Raw genomic sequence first — 26,091 nt, forward strand, 5'->3', positions numbered from 1 at the left:
AGGGAAGAGCCCCGCTCCCGAGGCGGCCGGCGCCGAGGCAGCACCCGGGCGGGCTGAGGCAGCAGCGGGACGCCGTGAGCCGAGCCCAGCCGGGCCGAGCCCCTTCGCACTAGGCCGCCGAGCGCCTGAGGGGCCCTTCTCCTCCGCCGGCTCTTAGCTGTCCGCGGCGCGCCTACCTGCGTGCCCGCCCGCTGGCCCCGCGGGCAGGGCGAGTGACGCCATCGGCGTGCGGCGGCGGCGGCGGAGGCCCCTGCGCACGTGTCTCCTAGGCGACCAGCGGCTGCCGCCGGCGGCGCGGAGGATGAAGCGGCCCAACATTTTGCTCACCGGTGCGCGGCGGTGGTAGCGGCGGGCCGGGTCCCGGGTCCCGGGTCGGCTGGAAGCGGGAGGACGCCGGTGGTGTCCGGGCCACTTGGCCCCGGCGGGGCTTGCCGGGGGTGCGGGCGGGGACGGCGGCGGGGCCCTGTTCACAGTCCGGGGTGATGTGGGGTGTGAGGTCCCTGTGGAGACGCTGCCGGGCTGTTCTGCTTGAAAACTTCGGCGTTTTCCGTATTACTTAGGGTTTTTAAATGAAGTAAGGTTTACTTTTGCATCATCCCGATTAGAATAACACATCTGCACAAAGTGAGAGTTTTCTCCATAGATTTGGGGTTGTTTTAATCACTAGACATTGCTCGTATTTGTTTTTCTTTGTCATGCCGCCAGTTTCTCCCTTTTTCATCTACGAACTTGCCAACATTGACTGACAAATGCTTCCTTTTTGACTGCTTAGAAGGTTATTTGAAGAGGACATGCTTACTGTTCTTTAACTGTTTTACATGGGGTTTTCTCTTTAGGTACTCCAGGCGTTGGGAAAACCACACTTGGAAAAGAACTTGCGTCAAGAGCTGGGATGACCTATATTAATGTGGGTGACATGGCAAGAGAAGGTGGGCCCTCTTAACAAAGTAGTCCATCAAAGTACTTAAGATATTTTTGTTTTGTGTAACTATGTGCTTGTAGTGCATGTATTATGTATTAAATGGAAAGGCAATTAATTTGTTTCAACAGAAATGTTTTTGGTGGTATGAGTTCAAAAAGCATTTGTGTAACAGTAGCATACTTTGTATTAAGCAATAAATAACAAAATTATCCTGGCATGGATTTGTACACAAAGTGTTCCTTGCTCTGAACACTATCTTTTGTTTGCATCCTCCTGAAGTAAGCATAACAATATAAATAATTTTCATAACTGCTGTTACTTCACAAACTTCCACAAATTATTTTGCTGCAGGAGAACTGTATGAAGGTTTTGATGAGGAATATGATTGTCCGATTTTGGATGAAGACAGGGTGAGTCCAACTTCAAGACCTAGCATTTTTGTATTTTGAATTTCTGTAATTTCAGATAAACTTGCCTATCTTCATTTCTTTTGTAGGTAATTGATGAACTAGAAGATAAAATGAGTGAGGGTGGAGTTATTGTCGATTATCATGGCTGTGATTTTTTCCCTGAACGGTGGTTTCATATAGTATTTGTACTTCGTACAGAAAATTCGTTTTTGTATGACAGACTTGAAAGCAGGTATGTCAGTGGAGTAAATAAGGAGTAAAATATGGTAGCGTGACTTCAACTGAGATTTTTCTAGGGTACAAATTACTGATTCTCTATAGAATATTTCATATTTCTCTGCATACCTAAGACTGTCTCTCGGTACGGTTCTTGTTTTCTAGGGGCTACAAGGGGAAAAAGCTGCAAGACAACATTCAGTGTGAAATTTTTCAGACGCTTTATGAGGAAGCTATGTTGTCATATAGAGAGGAAATTGTACACCAGTTAACCAGCAACACTCCAGAAGACCTGGAGAGAAATTTGGATCAGATTATGCAATGGATTGAGCAATGGATGAAGGACAACAATTGACATTTGGTGAAAAAGTAACTCTGCTGGATTGCTTCCTGGGAGGGTTTAATAAGTGACATTCATAACTCTTGTATGATAAATTAAAATTAATTTTATTGTAATTTGATGCGGCTGGGGACTCGACAAAGGTTCAGAATAGCCAGGTTACAAGGCTTTGGAACAGCCTCTGAAGCACTCTGGGAGAGGCACACAGGAGAACTGACACAAGTGAAAATTCAGCAGTGAACGAAAGGATGAAAATAACACAGTTGCCTTTAGTAGGAGAAATTAGGTTCAATAATTGAGAATTTTTTGGAGCTTATTTATGATTAAACCTTCCCCCCTCCCGCCCCCAAGAAAACTAAATTCCTGATAACTGATGTCGGTTGAGGAGCTTTTGATTTCTAAAGGGTAAAACAGTGTCCTGAGAAGGAGTTAGCCTGTTTCTGATTTGTTAGACTGAAACCTGCTATACTCCACTGTATTCTTGAATGTGGGGATGCTAATGTAGGGTGAGGGATGTATGATATTGTTTCAAGGCTGGTGCTTTATTTTGGAAGGAGTAGAAGTGATGTAGTAAGAGAGATGTTTTAAAATAATCAGACCGAACTTTGGGTATTATGGCGTACGGAAACGTCAGCTATGTCTGCACTGGTGTGAAATATTAAGCAATAAGTTTTCTTTCTCCTTTTTCTCCCAGTATTCTCCATCACCCATCCCAATCATGGAACATATTTATCACTGTAAGTTTATCAAGGAAATACATGATTTGGCAGGATAATGAACCTGCAGTGATTCAGAACATGGTTACACTTAAAATACTGGCAGCCATCTGTTCTAATTGCTTGAAAAGCCTGGGTCCCAGGACAGCATGGCTGTGCAAGGTAGAAATAACCCTTCTTCTCTGAAAAGGTGGCTTGTAAAGCCTTGTGAAAGATTCCGTAGAAAGCGCTTGCTAACAAACTTCTTTTATACACGAGTTTGAATACTAAAACTCTATTTGATTGGAAATTTCTATTGTAAAGAGTATTATGGTTACATATTTAAGATTCTTTTTTTTATTCCAAATATGGTATAGACTTTTTGCGAGATTTACAGAGGAATACTCCATCAGTATAAACCAAAATGGTGAGAAAGCTGGTGTTTCCTTGCAGAATCGGGACCAAATGCTGTGGAAACGCAAGCGTATGTGTATTGCTCTTTAACAGCTGTGGTCAGGATTATTGCTCAAGTGGGAAACGAGGTGGAGGCTGATGTTGTCCGGACACTTCCATGCCAGACACCAATTCTTGAGAACGTGTGGAATGACCGCCTCTTGTAAAGTAAAATCACGTTTCTGAAAGCTGCTTGGGATTTCTGTAAATGCTGCTGTGCTTGGAGGGGGCTGTAGGCAGAACACAGACCTCGATTAAAAAAAAAAAACCAAACCCCAACGCCCCGCTCCACTTGTCGCTCAGTCCCCGCACTGCCAGCAGCCTCCTGGGGCGCTGCCGGCTCGCTTTCCGGGTGCCGGCAGCGCTCCAGCCCGCCCCGGGGCGGGCCCGGCAGCGCCGAGGCCGGGCTGGCGGGTGGCTCGGGGGCTCCGGGCGGGGGAACGGGAGCGGGAGGGGCGGCGGGGGTCAGCGGGCGCGGATCCGCGGGAGCGCGGGTGGGTGGCGGTGCCGCTGCGGGTCACCGAGGCGCTTCCACCCGCGCCGCCGCCGCCCGCCGTGCCCCGCCGGCAGCGGGGGGGTTTCGCTGCTTCAGTGTCTTACCGTGCGGCGGGAGCGGTGTTTCCCGGCAGCCCGAACACGTACTGGAAGCGGCCAGGCACCAACAGCTTCAGATTTTTCACTTTAGTGTTGTTTTGCTGCTTTAATTACGGAGTTTTTCTGTTTTTCTAGATAAAATATTGTTTTGGGGGCGGCATTGTTCATATTGCCAGTAAGAGAAGTGCACTCAATTAAAAAAAAACAAACAGAACCGCAAACAAAACCCAGGAGGAGAAGATGGAGGAAGCAGAAGAGGATGACATGATACGTGGAGACTTGGGAAACGGACTTGGGAGAAGACCTGGAGGTGTTTATGAAGGGGAAAATTTGCAAAACACGTATTCATTTAGATCTCAGAAGGGATCTGGAAAGGTATGCAGTTCTTTCTTGTCAGCAAAGAGAGTGGAAGAAAGTGATGCTGCAGCTCTTCCCAGTTCAAAACGGAACAGTTGTTACGACGGATCATCCAAAAAGCCTACTACTAGTTCCACGCAACAAAATAGCTGTGGTAAGAGTAATTTAGAAGTTCATTATTCACTATGAGAAAAATACCTGTTAGCAAAACTGAGCAATTCAGCTGCTTCACAAGGCGTCATCAGGTTTAATTGAAACCGTTTGCCAAAACACTCTGGAACCTCAGAAGGACTGCAAGAAGTGTGTGTGCGCTGCACGCCTGCTGGCATCCAAAGCGGCCTCAAAGGTTGGTTGGTGCAGCCTGCAAGTCTGCTGTTAGTGCCGCTGGAGGAGATGCTCAATGCCATTGAGGCAGCAGAGGAGTCTCTGTTCCTAGATCTTCCTCCCAAAACATTAATAGCAGAATTGCTTTTCAGTGAATGAGGTTGTGGCCTTTCTTAGTGTAGAATGACCACTTCTAAAGTGTTTAGTTTTGCATTTGAAAGTGACATTTTAGCAGAGAGCATCCTGTGATGGGGGACAACTTTGGTTTTCTCTAAATACATGCATGAAATTGAATGGAATTGTTTGGATTCATGGTTTAAGTGTGCCTTCCCAGAGATTGTAACTAAAGCTTATGGCTAAATCTTCAAAACCCTGTTTGCTATTTAGCTGAAATTTGTGAATTCGTATGGTTTTGAGGTTAAGCAGTTGTTTTTAGAACCTGCACATCTCCGTTCTCCCGGTGTGGCATTCAATTTTTTTGTGAAAACACCACTGTTGTGAACAAAATCAAATAAAGGCAGTGCTGTTCATTACAGTTTAGCTGCTTTGCCTTACATTTTTAGCCATTTTAAGTATTTTGACTGAAGTATTTCCGTGTAACTTACTTATTTATCTCTTTTAGAACAAGCCCCCGCTATCCTCTCCACACACCACAGTACGCTAAGCCATGTAATTATTCTTTATTGGTTTCAGCATCTTCAGTGAGATGTTATGAGAGCAGCATAATTCCTATTGGTTTCATTGCCCTGCTGGTCTCTGTATGATGCTTGTCGTAGATCTAGGTCTTTCACACAGCAATATCCATGAAAGCATGAGTGAAGTCCACATGAACCTGACTTTGATTTAGTAGGAGGCTACATCTTAACATACCTCTGCAATGCTCAGTTTAAGAAAAACAGTACCAGTAGTAACCACTTGTGTAGAGGAATAGTGGGATACTCCAGCAACATACTTTGTCACGGTCTCTTGAAAATTGCCCCTACTTATAAATAGTGCTAGCTGTCGCTGAGTTGTTGTTGAAAAGTTACAATCTGAAAAGAATCAAAAAAAAAAAGGCGTTATTTTTTGAATCAAGATGGCAATGTTGCTGTGGGGTTTTTTTAAAAAGGAAATTCTAAAATAATTATCCTTATTTTAGGTCTCTTTAGAACTGACCTTTTTTCCCCATTTAACTTCTTTAACTGTGAAACAATGTATCTGAGCTTAGTATTTAGGGATTTCTTAAACCTGCTTATTAGCTCTGGAAGACAAAAACCGCAAAGATGAAAATTCACCTTTGCACATTACTGGTTTTCAGGGTAAATCAAATTCTCACATTTTCTTTTGAAATACTGTAGTATCTCATCGTTTAGTATCTCCTGTCAATCCTACAGAACCTAGTACTGATGTGTCAAAAGAAGAACTAAAGCAACAACTTCGGAAAGCTCTAGAGGTTAGTAACTGTGCAAGTGTGCTGCTCTTGAAATCTGCATTTAATGTATTTAATGTATTAATGTATTTAATGTAGCAAAGTAAAGCACAGTGTTAGTTTAGTTGAGGATCTTGTCCGGAGTCTTGGATGGATTCAGGCTCTCAAAATTAGAGCAGTAGTTGGCAGCCTCATTAAATTTTATGCCAGAGTGTGAGGTGCAGTTTATACTCTGGATTTTTTGGCGGGGGGAGGGAGAAGTATTTTTTAAAATGTAGAGAATATTGAAAGGATTGTACTCCTTTTTTAGCAGGTTTTCTTTTTTTATTAAGCTTTGGCCCTGAAAATCTGCAGTCTTTGGGTTTTTAATCTGCATTTTTGTTGAAAGGTAGTTAACTACTACATTTTAATTTTACAGCGGTTAAATGTGTTGATGAGTTGGCATCAGTCCAGGCTGAAAGAGCAGGGTGATCTCAGGTGTAAAAATACACACTTCATCTACACTGTGTTCTTTTACCTCAGGATAGCCCGTGGTAGGTCATTTTCAAGCTGCCTTAGCACGAAGAACCTTCAGTGTGCAGCAAGTTAAAATATGAAGGAACCTTACTCATTTTCAATTAGACAAAACTGATAAATTGCCACTGCTCTGAGATACAATTTCAGTATCAATCACTGAAGTAATAGAACTGGAAGAACTGTGAAAAAAGTTTTGTTTGACCACAAGCAAACAACTGAGTGACCTACACAGGGGTTAAGGAAAGATAAGTACATGAAGCAGTACATTTTCTTTTAGCGCTTGGAAATTGAAAAACTGTTTTCTTCTGAAGGGGGGAATGTTGCATAAAGACATGATTGGCACATACCTGGAGCAGGAATCTGTTTTCTTCTTGCTGTTTTGTTCTGGACAAGTAGTGGTTTTGATCTAACAGTCCTAACATGATATCTGCGCTCTAGAGTATGGATATTTTTTATCCTATATAGTACATTATATTAATGTAAATTTATATTTTAGTATCTGTTTCTAATATCTACTATATTTTGTATCTGCTGCATGTGTTTGCATGCATGTATATTTGCTATTCTGTTCTGCTTACTTATTTTAAAGCTCCAAAGTGTTGGTATATACAACTTCTTTAGCAATGAAGAACTGCAGTATTTAGTGGTTTATTTTCCGAATACACTGGAAGAGAACAGAAAGAATGATAAATACAAGTATTCTTCTTTAAGGATTTTGTGCTAACATGCACTGTTTACATTTCTTTATTGTAAGCAAACTATTAGTCAGAAAAGAACCATATTTGTTTTTTGAAGAGAGCAAATTTACATTGCTGTTACAGTCGATTTTTAACAGGATTACCTTGCTTTTACTCAGTGTATGTATTTTATTTTGCTTCAGGAAGTTGAAATTTTGAAAGTTGAGCTTGAAGTGTCTCAAAGACAGCTTGAAGGAAAAGATGAAGCCCTAAGAATTCTGCAGAGCATGGTGAGAGTTGTTCAGAAATCATTTAGGTACTTAGTGGTAAAGGAAAGAAAACAAGCAATCTTGCCACTCCTCATCAAAACCCCCCAAACCTTAAGTTCTTCCCAGGGCTATAATTTAAAGCATTAAGTCTGCAAGTGTGTACAGACTCGGCTTCTGTTATTTACTACTTGTTCTGCATGGAACCATTGTCGTTATTTAAGAAGATTTTACTGTTGTAGCAAATTCTTATAATTTTATCTTTGAGGATCCTTGAAGTTTTAGCTATTTAACTTAAAGAATAAGGCCTTCTTTCCAGTCCTTTGAAGTAAAGATTTTGCCAGTGCTTGAAATTCTGCTGCAAAGCAGAGATATTTTCAGTTGACTACTCCATCTGTTGTCTTAGAGGAAAGTATGCGTTAAACATTAGGCCAGTCTTTTGTTCACAGTTTATAATACTTTTATTCACTATCACAATGAATTATGTTGAAATCGATTCCTGTTGCCTGCTTGCATAACCCATTTATAGTTCTGCAGTTTCTACCCTCAGACATTCTTGGGAAGTTACACCTCGATTAAAGTATAAGTGTGTTGTAACCAAGTGTTTTAAGAGTCGATTTTGTGGACAAGCCCTAAAGATGACATGATCTCATTTTAAATGATGCTACATTTTTCAATAGAAAAGATTATGGGATTGAAACACAAGTTTGTTATGCAACATAGCTATTTAGTGACTTGAAATTAGAACCCACTGGGACTTACAAGCAAGTTGCTAGTGATTGTAATTCTGCACACTCTGGTTTAACTAAGAATATGAACTTCTCTTGATGTAAAACTGAAAATTCAGCTAAAGCCAAATTAAGTAAACTTAATTGCCGTATTTGACAGAGTTGTGCTTTTTTTTGCAGGCAGTGTTTAATAAAGCCACTAGTCATACAAAAGCAATGCTTCAAAAAACTGAGGAAGAAAAGAGAACTTTAGAAAAGGTAAGGGTGCGTGTTTCCTTCACACCTGTGCAAAAACATACCAGTCCATTGCTATTAATAAGGGGTTATCAGACTGTTTATTTAAATCAGTACAAATCTGCCATTAGTTCCAGTTTTTTTTGAAAGTATTCTTATTCCTTTTTAGTAGAAAGGGAAAATGTTAATGTATCACTCTCTTGATTTAAATGTTTTCACGGTATAGTGTGTACAAATAATACCTGAAAGTTACTAGAGTTCTTTCTGTACTTTCAGTTGGTCTTTGTTGTGAGTTTCACAGGCATTCATAGTGAGTTGCAGTATTATTAGTTATTAAGCTGGAACTTCCCAATGAGTCTAAGAAATGGGTGCCCAATTTTCATAGGGAAGATGGGGAGGAGGAGGAAGGTAGCATTCAACTACTTTGTTAAACTTAGTTTTATGCTTTGTTTCTCTTCCTATGTGACTTTTCCACAGAACAGTAAGGGGACAGGGAAATGTGGCTGTGGGTTTGTTTTTGTTATAAGCCACTACAAGCATTGGTTCATGCAACACAGTCTGGAATCCATAGATTAGTAATACAGAAACTTTTTGGTGTCTGGCACCAAATGTATTTTTAACAGTATCATAGATTGTCATCATCGTTGGTCACCTAGACCTCTGCCAGTGCCAAACTCAGCATCAGCAGTTCCACTTCTTCCTTTCATTGGGAGGCTTGCGATGAACAGCTGCTGGTTTGTTTTGTCTCCGCAGGAAATAAATATTTTGCAATGGGAAATTGAATTTGATCAGGATAGATTTAAAAACATAGAAGACACATGGACAGAAAAGTATGACAGGTATTTGACTTACACTGTGTATCTTTGGGGGTTTTTCTAATCGCATTGAATGCTATATGTCATCTTTCTTGTGTTCCAAGTTTGCTTCATCGGGTTTTCTAAGGGCTTTGTGTTTTCCTAATTTCCTTCCAGATTTCAGAAGATATATTTAATTTTCATGCTAGTCACATTTGTATCTGTTAGTTAAAACTACCAAAATTATTAAGTCTCAATTCTTTAGTATGTATATAGGCTAGCTTTGCTAGGCTGAGTTTTCATTTTCATCCTATTACGTTATTATGTTAGCCAGCTGGAGCCAGACTGTCCTTACTTACTTTAAATGTAAATGAGGCATAGAAAATGTGCATACATGTGGAAATATCATGTGCTGGTTAATCATTGTTTTATTTTCTTCCATCGTACGTAAGTACAGGTAAAGTGGAATGCTTTTGAGAGAGGCTGATCAACTGGTTCTTTGTTTAAGTAAGAGTTACTCTGGACGGACAGCAGGTGTGACTAGGCAAGCAGAAGATGCCAGAGGCACTGAACTAATAACACAATAGCAGACCTTGAAAAATGTGACCAGCAGGCTCACTTATTTAAATGTAGAAATGCTATCTCTCAAGTCTACTCATCAGAGTTACAATTATTTCAGTGGAGGTTTTTATTTGACATTTTCAAACTTAGAATCAAAAGATAAGCCAAAAGTTTACAAACTATGTGTTTGGTTAAGATCTTGTGGCTTGTTCACCTGTTAACTTGGTTATACTTGTCAAGGGATACCTCTTGAAAAATCCTTTGGCTTTCCTGATTTAGAAGATTGGAAGTATAGCCAGGTAGTTTGGAGCAACAAAGCTAGTGTTAACTGTTGAAAGCTAGAGACGTGACTTCAGAAAACTGCAAACCAGGAGCTCAGTCCACTTTGCAAAAAAGGTTTTCTGATATCTGAGACAGCAGGATGAGAAAAATGTGTATTTCCCTTTGTTTATTCAAGTTAAATAATTCAGGGTACTATTTCGTTTTAAACAAAACCGTGAATTTACAGTATGCAGCATTTACTGACAGCTGAAGAGATGCACCAATTAAATTGTATTGCTTTAACATTTAGGTCTTTAGATTGCCACTTTTCTATTCAAGAAGGGAATACTTAAATACTTCAAGGAAAAATGCATTATAAATGCATATTGTATGTTCTCAAGTTGCAACACTTGAAAGTACAGCTGTTCTTGAGAACAGTATAAAGAATACAGGAAGTTTACTTTCTAAAATTAAGACCAGAGCCATGCTGTCACACGTCCAATAACAATTTTGTTCTTTCAAGGAAGCAAGAGATTTCTAGCAAGTGTTTCAGAGGGTCACAATTACGAATTTCTTTGAATTTCTAATGGTAATGTGGTACATAAACTCACCTCTTGTTAAACTCCAAAGTTGTTGGCACCATCTACTTAGACGTGAATGATTTTTTTCAATTTTCTTTTTTAACATTCACTTTAACATACTTGGATGTGTTTAAATTGGTTATGTGAGGGTGTGGTTTCATCAACAAGGTGAGCCTGTTTGAACAGCGTGTGTTATCTGGGTTGCAGAGAAACCTCTGTATGGGTGCAGAGATTCTTGATTTGCTCCCTGCAGAGCCACCTGCAGCCCGGATAATGAGGAGTGACTCCACAGGCGCCAGCCTGGCTTAGCCTGCTTTCTCAGCCTTGGTTCAGTGCCAGTCAGACCAAGCCTACGTACAGAACTTTCTTCAGAGAGTTAGTTAGGAGTAGTTTTAGGTTGCTTTATTGGCCCCTGGCTAGCAGATTTGGATCTAACAACATACTACATATTATTGGTACAGATATTGTTATGGAAAAGTTTTACAATCTTTTTTTCCATAAAAAAATTTTACAAGCAAGGAAACTGCTTGTATAATACTGCATGTATAATATCTTGTCAAACAAAACACTCAACTCTTTTCAGGTTTGTTTTTTTTCTTCAGTCTTTTCAGTAATCCTAATTTTAATTTGCAGAAATATTAGATACATTGTTTTAGCAGGCTAATTTTTTTTTACATTTAAGTGCCCATTTTAAATTTTTTTTTAAAAGATAATACAGCCCTTTTCTAACTTCTACAGGATATATTGTGAAAATGCAGCTCTTAAGGAAGCATTGAAACTGAGAACAGAAGAAATTAAAACTCTTAAAGCTGAAAATGCAAGTAAGCCACCAACAGCTATTCCTTTTCACATACTGTTTCTCAGGAATAATTCAGGATTTAGCTATGAAGGAAGCTTTCTGTGGGGATAAGTCGCTTGCTACTGGCAGCTGGTATTAGTGGATATGCAGAAACCCTCTTTAAACATACAAGCTGTGTTTTTCTTCTCACATTGTCACATGAACTGAAAAAAGCCCATGAAATGATAGGAAAAGTCAGGTAAGCATAGCTTAAAGAGTAGATCAGGTGTGAAAGAAGTATACCTATCTTATCTCATGTGGTGACACCCTGGGTGTGGACGGAGACAACCAGTCACTGCTCCCAGTCGTGTCCTGGAAGGAGGCAACGGCAGCCAGGGGAGCCACCAAAACGTCCTGCCACAATGACAGTGGGCGTCAGAGACTTTCACTTTTAACATACCACTTAAAGATTCCCATAGCATTACTGAAAATTGTAACGAAGAAAACTCTCAAAACCAAATGATAGTTTAGAAAGCTGACGTTGGTTTATTGCAGCGCTGGGTGCATGGGGGATTTCTCCTCCTAACATGCACACCCAGTTAAAATCGTGACAAGTATTTAAAAGAGTTAACAAAGTTAGTTACGCCTACTGGTTCTACCCCTTAGCTAACTATTGGTTAGTATCTTCCTTACTTCATCTTAAAGTTATAGTTCTCTTCTAATTCACCAGGCATGCTCAGAGGGTAGGGGGCTTAACTGGGTGGGGGCTTTTCTAGCTAGGAGGTGTGTTCTTTAGCATTATAATCAGATTATAATGAGACAGGTTAACTCTAGGGCACTATTGTGGCAGTCCATTCTATTTTTCTAAGATTTGTCCTTGTGTTAATCGTTATTACTAGTTAGTAAAGAGTTAGTGAAGACAGTCTTTAATACGTCTGAGTGCCAGGTACATTTGTTATAAACTATCTTCTTTACATTCTTCTAATTCTTCTTACTTGTTTTTAACACTTGTTTTTGACCTTGTTTTTCAAGATGTTCTGTAACATTTCCCCCCTTTGAGACTTATGGATGTATTTTATAATTTCCATAAGTCTCAATCCTTCTTACTTGGATTTCACCAACTAAACAGAAGGTGCTTAATGTTGTCACACATTCTCAAATCTATCCCGTCCTCTTACAACCTGGAAAAAGAAACAGAATATAAAATATTTCAATTCTAACCTGATTATGCATGCTATAATACTATTAATACTATAATACTATCAATATTCACGTAATAATACTATTAATACTATGATACTATCAATATTCTTAATAATTTCTAAGAGCCTTATTGAAGCAATTCTACAGAGAAATCAGTTATCTTATGCATAGTCAATACAGAATCTTCTCAGTGGTTTAGATATTAGTTCACTCTGAAGTTCTGGTATTATCATTATATCAGTTCAGTGATGCAGTTAGGGTCATTAATTGCTCGTATATGATCACAGTTTAGGTTTGGCAACTTTGGCTGGGTTTTTTTTGTTTTGGTGTTTTTTTTCTTTTTGTTTGTGGGGGGTTTTTTTAATTCTTTGGTATCAATCCCTCCTTTTGAAGTAATTAGATTTTTACTACTTGCATATGTTTCTTTCAGTGGTTCTTTTAGTACAGCCTATGCAGATTCTTATAATAATCACAATCACATAAATTACCCCCTCCAACAAGGTAGCTAACCATCTTTTTAGAGACCACCCACCTAATTCTTGGAGAATTTTGTTAAACCAATTATTTTCAGCTACCTCTCTCATCGCTCTACTGTCTTTTGCTACTTTTCTCATTTTGTCTAATTGTTCTTGGAGGTTTCCAGTGATATTTGGGATGTGGATACAGCAGTGTTCTTTGTATAACTTAAGATATGCACACACTCCTTGTTCTTTGACTAATAGCAAGTCTATGGCCAGTCTATCTTGTAATGTCATTTTAGTGTTAGTTTGGATTTGTTTGTTGATAATTTGGAATCCTTTCTGAGTGGCTCTTGATAAGGCTTCCACCTGCCAAGTTAGATTTTCTATTAACATTTGATTTTCTAAAGCCATCAGCCCTGGTAATAGAAAACTTTGGAGTCCCCACATAAATTGTACTGCTGCAGAAGGCTCCGTCCAAATATCAGGGTCCTTTTCTGTCTCGGTATGTCTTTTGATTCGTCCCCAATATTGAGCTTTGATTGCACTATTTTTCCATATAGGACATAAGGTCAGTAATCCTAAAGTTACTTGTCTAGTTATTGTACTAAGTTGTAGCCGGGTAGTCCAATATCCATCTGATGTAACCCAGGTAGTGTAGCCTGGGGATGGAACATCTTGTTTACAATCATTAGTTGAAAAATTGTGGTTTTTACAACGTTTTATCATTGTCAAGGTAGAATTTAGGATTGATATTTCATTATAATTTAGAACATTGGGGCACATCCAATTGGTTCGGCTAACATAAGTAGCCTTCGTTCCCCAATTAAAGCACCAATCCACATTCCCTATATATTTCCAATGTCCTTCCAAAGGTCTAGTCCAAGTTTTGAGTTTTGTTCTAAGGTTAGTACGTTCTGGAATGGTGGTTACATTAGATACTCTATTATTAGTAACACAGAGTTTTGGTACTCCTGTGGCCTGGCGGCCAGATGCTGCCAATGCTATTTGCAGAAGCTGGGCATCTAAGGGATGTGATCCCTTGGGACATTGTTTGGTTTTTTTTCGAGCCTCTCCCAAATACTGTTCTGTTGTCCTCCGATCTCCGAAAAGTAGCATCTTGTAAAACATCGCTTCCTCTCTGTCTTTGTCTAAATAATAAGAGACATTGGCCTGCTTAAAGGCTCCTGTGATGTTGTCATTTTCCTCTAGTAAAGATAAATTTACCGGTATAGTGCCCCACGGGATGGGTTGACTGGCCAAGTGAGGGATCGGGATGCATGCTGTAACACTGGTAAGATTACGTATTTTGCCAAACCCTTGTATCAAAGTTACAATTAGGTTTTCATCTGAATCTATGTTGACCTCTCCATCTGTATCGACTTCTACACTTCCTGACATCACTGCAAGAGATATAACGCAGAACTTCATGATTCCCAAGTTAATTTTAAACGTAAAGGCCCCTCTTGTTTGACTGTCCATTCTGGTGATGTGGCTGGCTGGATCCTGCTGCATTGTATCCATAGTGTGAATCCTTCGAGCTTGACAGCAGTATATGTAGTGAGTAAAATCTGGAGAGGTCCTTTCCACTTCTCTTTCAACGGCTCGTCTGACCACGTCCTCAGATATATCCAGTCTCCGGGTTGGTATTGATGCACGGGCACGTCCGGGGATAGTGGCGCGCTCACAGTGACGTACCTGCGGAGAGAGGACAGAACCCTTACCAGCGAGATAACATATTCTTTCAGGTAATGTTTTCTTACAATTTCAGGATTAACTCCTGTTTCTGTCACCTGACAAGGTTTACTGTGTATCACCTCAAAAGGACTAACGTTTTCTTTAGTTCTAGGCTGGATACGTAGCCGTAGCAAAGCCAAGGGTAAAGCATCCAGCCACTTGGCAAATTTTACTTATCTGTCTTTTTAGGCTTTGATTCATTCTTTCTACTTTCCCACTTGACTGAGGTCTCCATGGGGTATGGACATCCCATTTTACACCTAATGTTTTAGCTAAACTTCGAACAGCTTCCGCTATAAAGTGTGGGCTCCTATCCAAAGATAGTCATATAGGTACCCCAAATCTCAGTATTATTTCCTTAAATAACACTTTTGCTAATTCTTTTGCCATGTTGGTGCAACAAGGGAAAGTTTCTGGCCAGCCTGAAAAAGTTTCTAACATTACTAAAAGATACCAGTGTCCATTTTGCTGCGGTAATTTACCAATAGTCCCCTAATAGAGGACTTTTTCCTCTCTTTGTCACCCCTAGTAAAGGTCTTCGGGGTAAGTGAGGATTGTTCTTCAGGCATAATTCACATTTCTTCATTATGCTTTTGACTATTCCAGTCATTCGCACACTTAGCACTTCTGTTTTTAATGCTTCAACCATTGTTTCAATTCCCCAATGAGTTTCTTGGTGTTTCTTATCAGCCACTTCACACATAATTTCCTGCGTAATTACTACTTGATGTGAAGGAGTCACCCACCACCCTTCTTGGGTTTTATTTGCCAATTGGTTGTCTTCTGGTATATACAGCGGACTCTTAGGTCACAACCTCTGGACCTTTTCTGGCAAAGCTAGCAATATTTGACCTTCAGCTGCTTCTCTCACAGCTTTATCTGCCATACGGTTTCCTATATGCGTTAGGCTGTTTCCAAATTGATGTGCCTTGCAATGCATAATTGCCACTAATCAAGGTAGATTAATTGCCTGTAATAATTGTTGGATCGTTGGCCCATATTTGATTGGGGATCCTTGAGATGGTAAGAGTCCCCTTTCTTTCCAAATAGCTCCCATGAGCATGGACCACTCCAAAGGCAAATTTTGAATCTGTCCATATATTAACAGTTTCATCTTTTGAAAGTTCTAGTGCTCTCAGCAAGGCTATGAGCTCTGCTTTCTGGGCCGAAATGTTGGATGGCAGAGCTTTTGCCTCAATTACTTCCTTACCAGTTACCACTGCGTAACCTGTTTTTTGTGTTCTGTTCCACATAAAGCTGCTACCATCTATGAAGAGGTCCCAGTCTGCATTTTCTATTGGCATGTCTTTCAGGTCAGCTCTGCTGGAATATGTCTGTTCTACTGTTTGCAAACAGTCATGCGTTAATTCTTCTCCACCAGGATCAGTAGATAGGAAGGTTGCTGGATTCAGGATGGTAGTTACTTACAGCTCCACTTGTTCCAGAAGAACGGCTTGATATTTCAGTATCCGGTTTGGTGACAACCAGTGTCTTCCTTTTTTTCTAGCACTGCCGTAACTGCATGAGGCACAAATACAGTTAGTTTTTGACTGAGCATCAATTTTCGGGCCTCTTAGATCAGTAATACTGTAGCCACCACTGCTCAGAAGCATGCTGGCCATCCTCTGCTAACATTGTCTAGTCATTTTGAAAAATACCCACTGGTCTTCTCCGTGATCCCAGTCTCTGGGCCAATACCCCTAGGGCAATACGCAGTCTTTCATGCACAAATAATTCAAATATTTTTTCCAAATTCAGAAGGCCTGGGGCTGGAGCATTCATTAAAGCTTGTTTCAATTTTGTAAATGCATCTCTGCACTCCTGAGTCCAAACAAGGAGGTTTCCCTCCCCTTGTACAGCTTTATATAGGGGTTTGGCAGTGAGTCCAAAATTTATTATCCATAGGCAACACTATCCGGCCATTATGGGAAATGCTCTGAGCTCTTGTTTCAATTTAGGTTCGGGAATCTGACAAATGGCCTCTTTTATTTCAGTTCCAAGACTACGTTGGCCCTTGGAAATAGTGAAGCCCAAATATGTTACTTCCTGCTGGGTGATCTGTGCCTTTTTCTGGGATACCTTGTATCCTGCCAACCCCAAAAAGTTTAGGAGGTCTATTGTCACTTGTATGGAATCCTCCTTGTCACTTGTTGCTAGCAGTGTGTCATCTATGTACTGCAGAAGGTGATATTTTTATTCATCTTTTGCCAAATCTTCTAATTCTTTGGCTAATTGATTTCCAAAGATTGTAGGGCTATTCTTAAATCCTTGTGGTAATGCTGTCCAGCACAAGTGAGTTTTTCTACTGGTCTTAGGGCTTTCCCGCTCAAAAGCGAACAGTTCCTGACTCTCAGCTGCTAGCGGAAGGCAAAAGAACGCATCTTTCAAGTCCAACACAGTAAACCATTTGTGTGTTTCCTTCAGGGTGGTCAAGAGAGTATACGGGTTTGCCACTACCGGGTGAACATCCTGTACAATTTGATTTATAGCCCTTAAGTCCTGGACCAATCTATACCCTTTTGAATGCGGCTCTTTAGTTGGTAAGATCAGAGTGTTGTATTCTGATTGACATTCTTTTAATAATCCAAAATTTACAAATTGTTCTATTGATGGTTCTAATCCTTTTCTTGCTTCTAATTTAATTGGGTACTGTTTCGGTCTTACCGATCTGGCGTCTGGTTTCAACTGGGTGATTACCGGTTCTGCCGCTCGGGATTGTCCTGGTGTTCCTGAAGTCTGTACAAGAGGTGTTACAGAATTTTCAACTTCTTCTGGTATCTCCTGGTATCTCGGCTTCCTTCTGTAACACAAAAAACTTGAGGATCCAAAGCTTTATTTTCAAGAATATGAATTTGGATTTTTCCTTTTTCAAAAGTAATCTGTGCATTCAATTTACTTAATATGTCTTGTCCTAATAGCGGCACAGGGCAATTAGGAATATAGACAAATTGGTGGGTTAACACCCTTTTCACAATTTTAAATTTCAAAGGCTGGAAAAACGGCCAATTTTCTTTCCGTCCTGTGGCACCAATAATTAATGTGCTTTGATTACTCAAATTGGCTTTGCATGTATTCAATACTGAATAAAAGGCCCCCGTATCTACTAAAAATTTTACTTTCTCATTCCCCAACTTTACTATAACCAGGGGTTCTGCTGAGGAGGGTTTCTGAATCTTCCCCCAGTCTCCCTCAGTCTGAATCTAATGTCATCATGTTAACAGCCTGCCCCGGCATTTCCTCCAGGCCTTGTCCTCTTAACTGTGGACGCTCCCTTCTCCAGTGTCCTTTCTGCTTACAGAAAGCACACTGATCTTTCTCCAAGGATGTTCCGGCCCTTTGTGCTTTACAGGGAAACCTTCCCCCTTTCTAAAATCTGTTGTCACAGAGGCACTACCACCATACCCCTCGCTTCTGTGCATCACATATTTAAGAATTATCATTAAAATCCAAATTCATCACACAATCTTTACAAACTTCACTCACAGCAGCAAAAAGAATTACCCACACCAAAATCAAAACCACAATTACAACAACAGAAATCCACATTCATCCCACTCTCTAACATTGTCCAGGCCATGTTTTGCCCGTTACCTCTCCCAATTACTATCCTTACCTCTCAAATTCCTCCTCCTGTTGCTCTTCTTCCCATTTCTCTTTATATTTGCTGCATCGCCTGCCGATGCTACCTGCTGAACAACAATGCTTAGGTGCTTTCTTATTTTCTGCCTCTAGTACCAATACACCACTTTCACTTACAATCAAGTCACATTCCTTATGTATATCATAATTATTCCGCAACGCAAAGAACAAATTCACATATGATATCTCATCCCATTTTCCTTCGTGTCGACAGAACAGCATTAATTGCAACACAGTATTGTAGCTTATACTTCCGATCACGCCCAAACCTGCTCCAGTAGCTTAGTATACACCCCAGAGGAGAGCACTTAAGAATTCCCCCTTCAGTAGATTGTCCAGCTCCCATTATGTAAAATTACCACGTACGTGTGCTCAAGCCAAACCAAAATCCGGATTCTGGGTGTCCCCGTAGTACCGTACGGATTACACAAGATTACACAGTAGTGCACTCCCGATATTAATACCAGCAGCTCAACAATGCATACTAAATTCAGATACAGCTTATTTGCAAGCAACCAATACCAATATTAATATCAAATACAAATACCAATGTCGTTAGTCTCCCAGAGAGCTGTCGCAGAAACTTACCTGACCAGGGAATCGGAGGGCCTCCCCGAAAATACTCCGGTGCGTGCTGGAGTCCTCACAGTTCCTCTGGTCCCTCGAGATTCTGGAGAGCAGGTCTCATTTGGGGTGCCAAAATCCGTTACTGAAAATAGTAACGAAGAAAACTCTCCAAACCAAATGATAGTTTAGAAAGCTGACACTGGTTTATTGCAGCGCTGGGTGCACAGGGGATTTCTCCTCCTAGCATGCACACCCAGTTGAAATCATGACAGGTATTTAAACAGTTAACAAAGTTAGTTATGCCTACTAGTCCCACCCCTTAGCTAACTATTGGTTAGTATCTTTCTTACTTCATCTTAAAGTTACAGTTCTCTTTTAATTCACCACGCATGCTCAGAGAGTAGGGGGCTTAACTGGGTTGGGGGCTTTTCTAGCTAGGAGGTGTGTTCTTTAGCATTATAATGAGATTATAATGAGACAAGTTAACTCTAGGGCACTATTTTGGCATTCCATTCCATTTTTCTAAGATTTGTCCTTGTGTTAATCGTTATTGCTAGTTAGTAGAGAGTCAGTGGAGACAGTCTTTATCTCTAATATGTCTAAGTGCCATGTACAGTTGTTAGGAAGGATCTCCTTTACATTCTTCTAATTCTTCTTGTTTTTAACACTTGTTTTTGACCTTGTTTTTCAAGATGTTCTGTAACAATAGCACAAACTTTGAGATATTCAGCTTGTCAGCTTTATAGTGGAGGTTTTCAAACTGCAAGTTGTGCAGGCGCCTGGCTGGCTCAGATGGCTCAAGCCCCTTTCCCTTATTTTTTGTTTCCAAAAAGCTTTAAAAAGCTGACATACATCATTATTTTCCCAATATGTGCTATTCTAAAAGAGCAGCTGCCTTAGTTCTAAGTGTACAAAGAGATGAGCCCTTAGTACTGAGGCAGAATAATATATGAGATGCTATCTCTCTAAGTGTGTCATTACCACTGGAAAACCACTGAAGGAAAGACAACTGGGATCTGAGTTTCTAAATCTACATAGTCTCATCACATTCCCAAACTGGTGCTTAAACTATAGAACTGCTTAATTTGGGTATAGTTAAACCCAGAAATTAAGAAATCAGAGAAGCAGATTTTTTAATCACTTTCCTTGGTTTATTTCATAGTCCTGAATCAGCAGTGCTTGGAATTCCTTGCAATGCTAGATGTGAAACAACAGAAGATTGTTCAGGAGAACATGTCCTTGAATAAAAGTGACATTACAGATTTTACAGGTCTTGAAGTAAGTATGACTTATATGTTTTTCAAAATGGCTGGTTCAAAGATATGTTTATATTCAAAATATATAGATAGATTTTGCTTACTGATTATTTAACTGTTTCTTTGGACCCATTTTTAGCTCATGACAATATGCCCTTGCGTGCCTGTTAATCAGTTTTCTAATTTGTGGTGTGTCGTGATTCCCATCTTGCAAAGAAAAAGTAGACAGAAGGAGCATCAGGCTATGTTTCTCAAGCCAGCATGCTTATTTTTTAATTCCTAACATCTTAATTCTTAACTCCTATGCCTACTGCTTTATTTTATTGAGAAAAAAAAAACTTCTAATGAGGTCTGCAGGGAGTAGCATACACAGGCCAACAATTTTTGCCTTTAGGTTATCTTGCATATGTCTCACACGTGTGGTTGTGAGGCAAAAGCAATCATGCTTAAAGCTCTTGTAGCTTGCTTCCCCTCACCCTTACACTCCCTTTGTAGTTTCAGGATTTTTTTTGCTAGTCATCCGGCATCTCTTGGATTGCGTTGTGTATGCAGATAGATATTTAACTGGTCGTTTGTTTTGGATTTTAGCTGGCAGTTCTTGGAGCCTGCACCTGCAATACTTCTGGAGGGCAACCTTGTCCCTGTGCTAAAATGGCAGCTGTAACTCGAAAGCAACTTCTTCATCTCAGGCAAGAGGTAATGCTGCTTGGTAGATATGAACAAGCAGAGGAGTGTTTGTGCTCAAAACCAAGTAAAGGCAGAAACACTCTATTGCAGCTTACACAAACGAATGTGTCTTAAAACAAGAACGCATCTCTCAAATAATGTAATGTTTGTTTGTAATGCTTGTAATGCCTTAACTTTTGCTGATATAAAACTGTAGAATCATAGAATCGTTTAGGTTGGAAAAGACCTTTAAGATCATCACGTCCAACTGTAAACCTAACCCTGCTAAGTCCACCACTAAACCATGTCCCTAAGCACCTCATCCACACATCTTTTAAATACCTCCAGGGATGGTGACTCAACCACCTCCCTGGGCAGCCTCTTCCAGTATCTGACAACCCTTTCAGTGAAGAAATTTTTCCTAGTATCCAATCTAAACCTCCCTTGGTGCAACTTGAGGCCGTTTCCTCTTGTCCTGTCACTCATCACTTGGGAGAAGAGACCAACACTTAACTGGCTACACCCCTCTTTCAGGTAATTGTAGAGAGCAATGAGGTCTCCCCTCAGCCTCCTCTTCTGCAGACTGAACAACCCCAGTTCCCTCAGCCGCTTCTCATAAGGCTTGTGCTCCAGACCCCTCACCAGCTTCGTCGCTCTTTGGACACGCTCCAGCACCTCCATGTCTTTCTTCTAGTGAGGGGCCCAAATTGTAATTATGATATAAATCAGATTTACTAGTAAAAAAAAATAAAATCTCTTTCTCATTCTTTTTCCTTCCACTCATATTTTTTTATCTAAAAAAAGGAAAAAACATTCCAAGTGTACACACTCTATAAATGTATGCACGCTGTGAGTGTGGACTGCCACTGACCCTTTTCCTTCCTTCCTGGTAGTGCATTCCACCCCTCCGTCGTGTTGACATCAGCACTCACAAGCCTGCTCACCCAGCTAGGTCAGGAAGCTGCTTTTGCAGAAAACTCTATATTTACATCACGCTTAAATCAATAATGTGATTTTCAAACTCTTAAGGTTTTTAATTTAGTGAAATTCTTTAGTTTAGAAATTTTATTTCTAATTTGTATTTGACTCTGCAAATGTGGTAACCATCCTCGTGGTCCCACTGCAGAAGTTTCAGCTGATTTGTGGATTTGGAAAAGAGGTAGTCATGTCCGTTTTGTACCACAGTTATTATCGCCAGCAGAGATAACATTCTATTGCTCCTTTTGCTCCTGGCCCAACCGGCATGGGACATTAATGCCCTCCTCAAGTTGTTCTGCATGCGCAGAGACAAATAGGCACTGCTGGCAGCTTGTCTGTGTAGATGGGTGGTGATGTGTGCATGTGTGGAAGAGGAAGGATAAGGACTTCAATACATGTTTCAAAATTTATTTCTTAATGTGGCAAGAAAGCACTTTGGTTGGTTTCTACTACTTCCTCAATTATATTTATTTAAAAGTTGTCTGTGTTAATAGTGTCAGTCTGTCTCTTAATATACATTTTAAATCTGCTATTGCTTCCAAATTGCTTAATATACTTTAAATTTTCTCTGAATTAAAACTAGATTGAAAATCTGAAGAAGAGTAAAGATGAAGCTTATATAATGGCAGATGCCTTCAGAATTGCATTTGAGCAGCAGCTAATGCAGAGGAAGGACCAAGCCCTGAGGCTTGCAGAAGTGATAAAGATTAAGAAGGAAACGAAATTTATAAACTGGAGACGTCTGAAAGATGATGGTAACTGGACATGCTATATATCTGTAATGGTTGAATAGAAAAGAAGTTAGCTGACAAGTGACACAGGCAGACTTTCTTACTGTGTTAAATGTATGGTTGTGGTTTAATTGCTGACTGAGGTTTTGGAAGAGTTGAGAAAAAAGGAACAAAGTTATGTCAAAACTGTAAATACGTTAAATGGTGTGTCATGTAGCTGAAGGATTTCTACTGGAAGTTTCACATGTATAATATAGGGTGTCTGTGTATAAGTGGGCTAGATAAGTACTGCTGTAGGTCATTGGAGCTATCAGTCTAGGCTTCTAATGTAACCTTTTTTTATTACAAGTTCATGAACTGTATTATCTGAGTAAAACCATGCTAGAATAAATAAGCTGTTATCCAGGATGACAATAACATTCTGCATATTGAAGATGTTTGTTATGAAAACAGCACAACAAAGCTAGTATCTGGTAAGTTTAGCCTGGCCATTTTAGATGCTACCAGCAATTTAATGTGCTGAGTTTTTCTCAAATGATCTCTATATAAGAGTTAGGGAAGGAGGAGAAATGTAAAAAATACATACTGAGCTTTCACTGAGATACTAAATACAGTACAGTTTTTTATTATGTATGGGTATCTACGTCAGTATTTATTACTCTGTAAAAGAGGAAGAATTCTTATTATCCTTTTCTTCTTCAAGAAAAAGGATAAGGAGAAGTATTTAAGTGCTTATGTCATGGTTAAAACCATATCAGAATTTAGGAACCTCACTTCAAGATATATTTGTGTTAGCCATTGACCTGGAGGTGCCAGGCTTAGAAGTTTGGTGGGTCTTCTAGATTCCTTCAGCGGCCTCAGGACGTAATACTAAAACAGCATACATCTTGAATGTCTGTTTCCCCTATACCAATGTCATTGTTTCCAGCTCTATATCCTGATACATATGTTTCATAATTTTAATGTATTATAATCTTTTTAGAAAGCTTTTAAACAGCTTGCGTCAAAAAAACTTTTTTTTTCCAGGCTACCTACTGTTTAAAAGCAAATTACTACAAGTTATTGTTTAATTAGAGTGTTAAAGTATATTTTCCACACAGCAGAAAGAATTTCATTTTCAATTTGCCCATATATATGACGAAAGGTCTATTTAGCCTTTAAGTGATGCTAAAGGTGGTGCTGCACCTGGTCTGCCATGGTGCAAGCGGTCTGCCATGTTATGCACAGTGGGAGAGTCTGTAGCTCGCATTGCCCTTTTGGAGGAGATCGTTCAGAATCCAGTTCTACGCATGCTCATTTTATCCCAAAATAGTTTTTCTCTTCCTAAGTTCCACAGTTCATGCACTTTTGTTTTCCTTAGGACGTGTCATGTTGCAAGGGAACAAGAGTAATCTGGGGCAAAAACTGTCTAGCCTGCTCTCATCAGATGTGGACTGCAGGAAGGTGGAAGAGCTAGAGAATCCTCATGAAATCCTGAAGATGTTAATAGATTTGGTTAGTATTTCGTTAAACTATTCATCGTGGGTCCTTAGGGGAGCAAATATAACCATCGATTTACATAGACCGCCTTGTTCTTCACTCATAAACTAGTTTCTTTCTCTTTTAAATAAGGTAAACGACAAAGAGGAGGCTCTGGCCCATCAAAGAAAGGTTAGTTACATGCTGGCTCGTGCAATGGAGATGAAAGAGGATGTTTTGGAACAGGATAAAGGAAATGGCATGCTGGGGAGTTGTCAGTACAAAGCCCAGGGGTCACTGGGCCCCGTACACCCCTGCTGCCAAAACCTCTGTTCTCAAAACAGGATGTCTTCAGTTCCCAGTTCAAAAACATCTGAAAATCCAGTAAAAATGCTTCAAAAATCACACTCCTGGCCATCAGAGACTACACGTTGTGAAGAAAATAAACCGCGTGGAAAAGTGGACGAAACTGTAGTGATCTCTATATAGCCATCGGCTAGAATAAATTTATTTTTAAAAAAGGATTGTGTGGAAATGCCTAAAAACGTGCTGTGATTACATCACTGGGGGCCAAACTAGGACAATGCGTTAGCTGATACCATCTCTATTGATACTGTAACAGCGCGGTAACCACTGCTTTGTCGGAACAGCCCGACTTAATCAATGTAACGGTGATTTCCGAACGGTGATTTCCAACAATTCCCATTTCCAGCCCTCAGCTGCCTGAGCCCTCGCTTTTGCCAGCCCCTTCCCTGACCACACGTTATCTGCTGACGCGACTGACGGAGTAAGACTCACGTCACCGCGCAGGGTGACGCCCGCAGCCCGGTGCGGAGCGAGGATGGCAGCCGTGGTGGCGCCCTCTGCCGGCGGGGCGCGGGAGCGTGCGTGGGGAGACGGCGGCAGCCACACCGCCCGCTCCGCCCCCCCCCCCGCCGGCTGGGGCGCGGAGCGCTGCTGCTGCGCAGGGGCGGGGCCGAGGCGGCTGAGAGGGCGGGGCGCCGCTGCGCATGCGCCGAGCGGCGGCTGGGTGCGCAAACAAGGGGCGCTGCCGCCGCTGTCCCGCAGCCGGTGGCGGGGGTGGGGGGGAGCAGTGGCCTCTGAGGAGAACTGCCGGCGGCGGCGGGGGTGTCGCCGCCCGCCCCGCTGCGGGAGCGCGGCGTCGGGTCGTGCGCGGCCCCCTCGTCCGGCGGTCCGGGAGGGCAGCTCTGCCCCGCCGCCTGGGGGTGAGGATGTGGGAATGGGGCTGTCGGGAGCCGCGGTGGGGCCGGGGCGCGGAGGGGGACGCGCGGTCCGACGGCGGTCGCGAGTGTCCTGCCGCCGGACGGCCTCCTCCCGCCCGCAGTCGCGGCCTCCTGGGCCGTCCTCCCTGGCAGGGAGCCCGGGGCTGCCCACGGAGCTGCGAGGCGGGGCGGGGGTCGCCGGCCGCCGTGTGCCGGCGCCTCCCGAGGCTCCCGGCCGGGGCTACGCGGCGGGGTCGGGGTGGGGGGGTGGGCCGCGCCGGGGCAGAGGCAGGAGCTGCTGCGGGTCGGGGGGGCGCGGGGCGTTGCACGGACGGGATTTCTTCGGAGGCGGTCGGCGCGGCTGTGACGTGCCTGTGTGCCCCTGCCCCCAAGGCGGATGGTCTCGTGTTAGCGCTCCCCTTGCCTTGCGCGGTCAGCTGTGTTTGGTAGGTGCTAACTGCTTTTGTCTCACCTGATCTGGCACAGATGCCTGTCTCGAATGAGGAAAGTGTCCTTAGCTGGCATTGAGCACTGAAGTTTATTCCAGGCCTGAAGAAGGGCTTGTGTACTTCAGAACTGATAAGATTGTCGTGAGTCAGAGTAGTTTTGCGCAGTAAGGATTTTACAGGCTCAGTAGCACCAGGGAATGCAGCCTTTGGAAATGGAAGATGGTAATGAAACAAAAGCAAACCCTTGTGGGTTTTTAGCATACAGTTTGCTACTTGCACTGTGGCAACTAACTGCAGTTACAGCACTTCATGCCGTGTAGCACGTGTTCGATTGCTTAGGTGGATTAATTGCCCCTAGAGGTTTAGCGGTATTACTGATGTTTTTGCTTACTTCTGTTCCATTTATGTTGATACAGAGTATAATGGGCATGCTTACACCATACGCTTACGGGCATTAAATGTTTTAAGACATGCTTCTGCATAAACTGGGAAACGTTTTCAGTCTGTATTTAAAAACAAGCTATAATGGCAGAGAACTGGTTATTAGTACATTCTGGAGAAATGAGTAGAGCACAGAAAAGGATCCGGTTGATTGCCAGCACTAGATGCTG

The 26,091-nt window shown here is 41.5% G+C and overlaps 2 protein-coding genes across 3 annotated transcripts; both read left to right on the forward strand.

The window, feature by feature from the left end:
- The first annotated feature begins 263 nt into the window (after positions 1 to 263).
- AK6 (adenylate kinase 6) lies at positions 264 to 2,827 on the forward strand. The gene is made up of 5 exons (XM_059833923.1): positions 264 to 329; positions 837 to 929; positions 1,274 to 1,332; positions 1,419 to 1,564; positions 1,714 to 2,827. The coding sequence occupies exons 1-5, from the start codon at positions 302 to 304 to the stop codon at positions 1,901 to 1,903; spliced, it is 516 nt and encodes a 171-aa protein (XP_059689906.1). The 5' UTR covers positions 264 to 301; the 3' UTR covers positions 1,904 to 2,827.
- An 873-nt stretch (positions 2,828 to 3,700) lies between these two features.
- Positions 3,701 to 24,297, forward strand: CCDC125 (coiled-coil domain containing 125). 2 transcript variants are annotated; one of them, XM_059833968.1, is made up of 12 exons: positions 3,701 to 4,141; positions 5,685 to 5,743; positions 7,116 to 7,202; positions 8,087 to 8,164; positions 8,894 to 8,979; positions 11,076 to 11,158; positions 19,882 to 19,997; positions 20,564 to 20,671; positions 22,203 to 22,374; positions 23,711 to 23,844; positions 23,962 to 24,000; positions 24,153 to 24,211. In XM_059833968.1, exons 1-12 carry the CDS (start codon positions 3,871 to 3,873, stop codon positions 24,183 to 24,185), a joined length of 1,266 nt encoding a protein of 421 aa, XP_059689951.1. In that variant the 5' UTR covers positions 3,701 to 3,870; the 3' UTR covers positions 24,186 to 24,211. The 2 variants fall into 2 exon arrangements, with proteins under 2 accessions (XP_059689951.1, XP_059689950.1); XM_059833967.1 differs by having other exon boundaries at positions 23,962 to 24,297.
- Positions 24,298 to 26,091: the final 1,794 nt, after the last annotated feature.

This window comes from Gavia stellata, chromosome Z (genome assembly GCF_030936135.1).
Source record: "Gavia stellata isolate bGavSte3 chromosome Z, bGavSte3.hap2, whole genome shotgun sequence".
Taxonomy (NCBI): domain Eukaryota; kingdom Metazoa; phylum Chordata; class Aves; order Gaviiformes; family Gaviidae; genus Gavia; species Gavia stellata.

What these genes read in the sequence shown, in the direction of transcription:
- AK6 (XM_059833923.1), top strand. Translation starts at nt 302, where the DNA reads ATGAAGCGGCCCAACATTTTGCTCACCG. An exon ending in GCCCAACATTTTGCTCACCG is followed by an intron (nt 330 to 836) that starts GTGCGCGGCGGT and finishes TTTTCTCTTTAG; the next exon opens with GTACTCCAGGCGTTGGGAAA. An exon ending in GGGTGACATGGCAAGAGAAG is followed by an intron (nt 930 to 1,273) that starts GTGGGCCCTCTT and finishes ATTTTGCTGCAG; the next exon opens with GAGAACTGTATGAAGGTTTT.
- CCDC125 (XM_059833967.1), top strand. Translation starts at nt 3,871, where the DNA reads ATGGAGGAAGCAGAAGAGGATGACATGATACGTGGAGACTTGGGAAAC. An exon ending in AACTTCGGAAAGCTCTAGAG is followed by an intron (nt 5,744 to 7,115) that starts GTTAGTAACTGT and finishes ATTTTGCTTCAG; the next exon opens with GAAGTTGAAATTTTGAAAGT. An exon ending in TTCTTCATCTCAGGCAAGAG is followed by an intron (nt 20,672 to 22,202) that starts GTAATGCTGCTT and finishes AATTAAAACTAG; the next exon opens with ATTGAAAATCTGAAGAAGAG.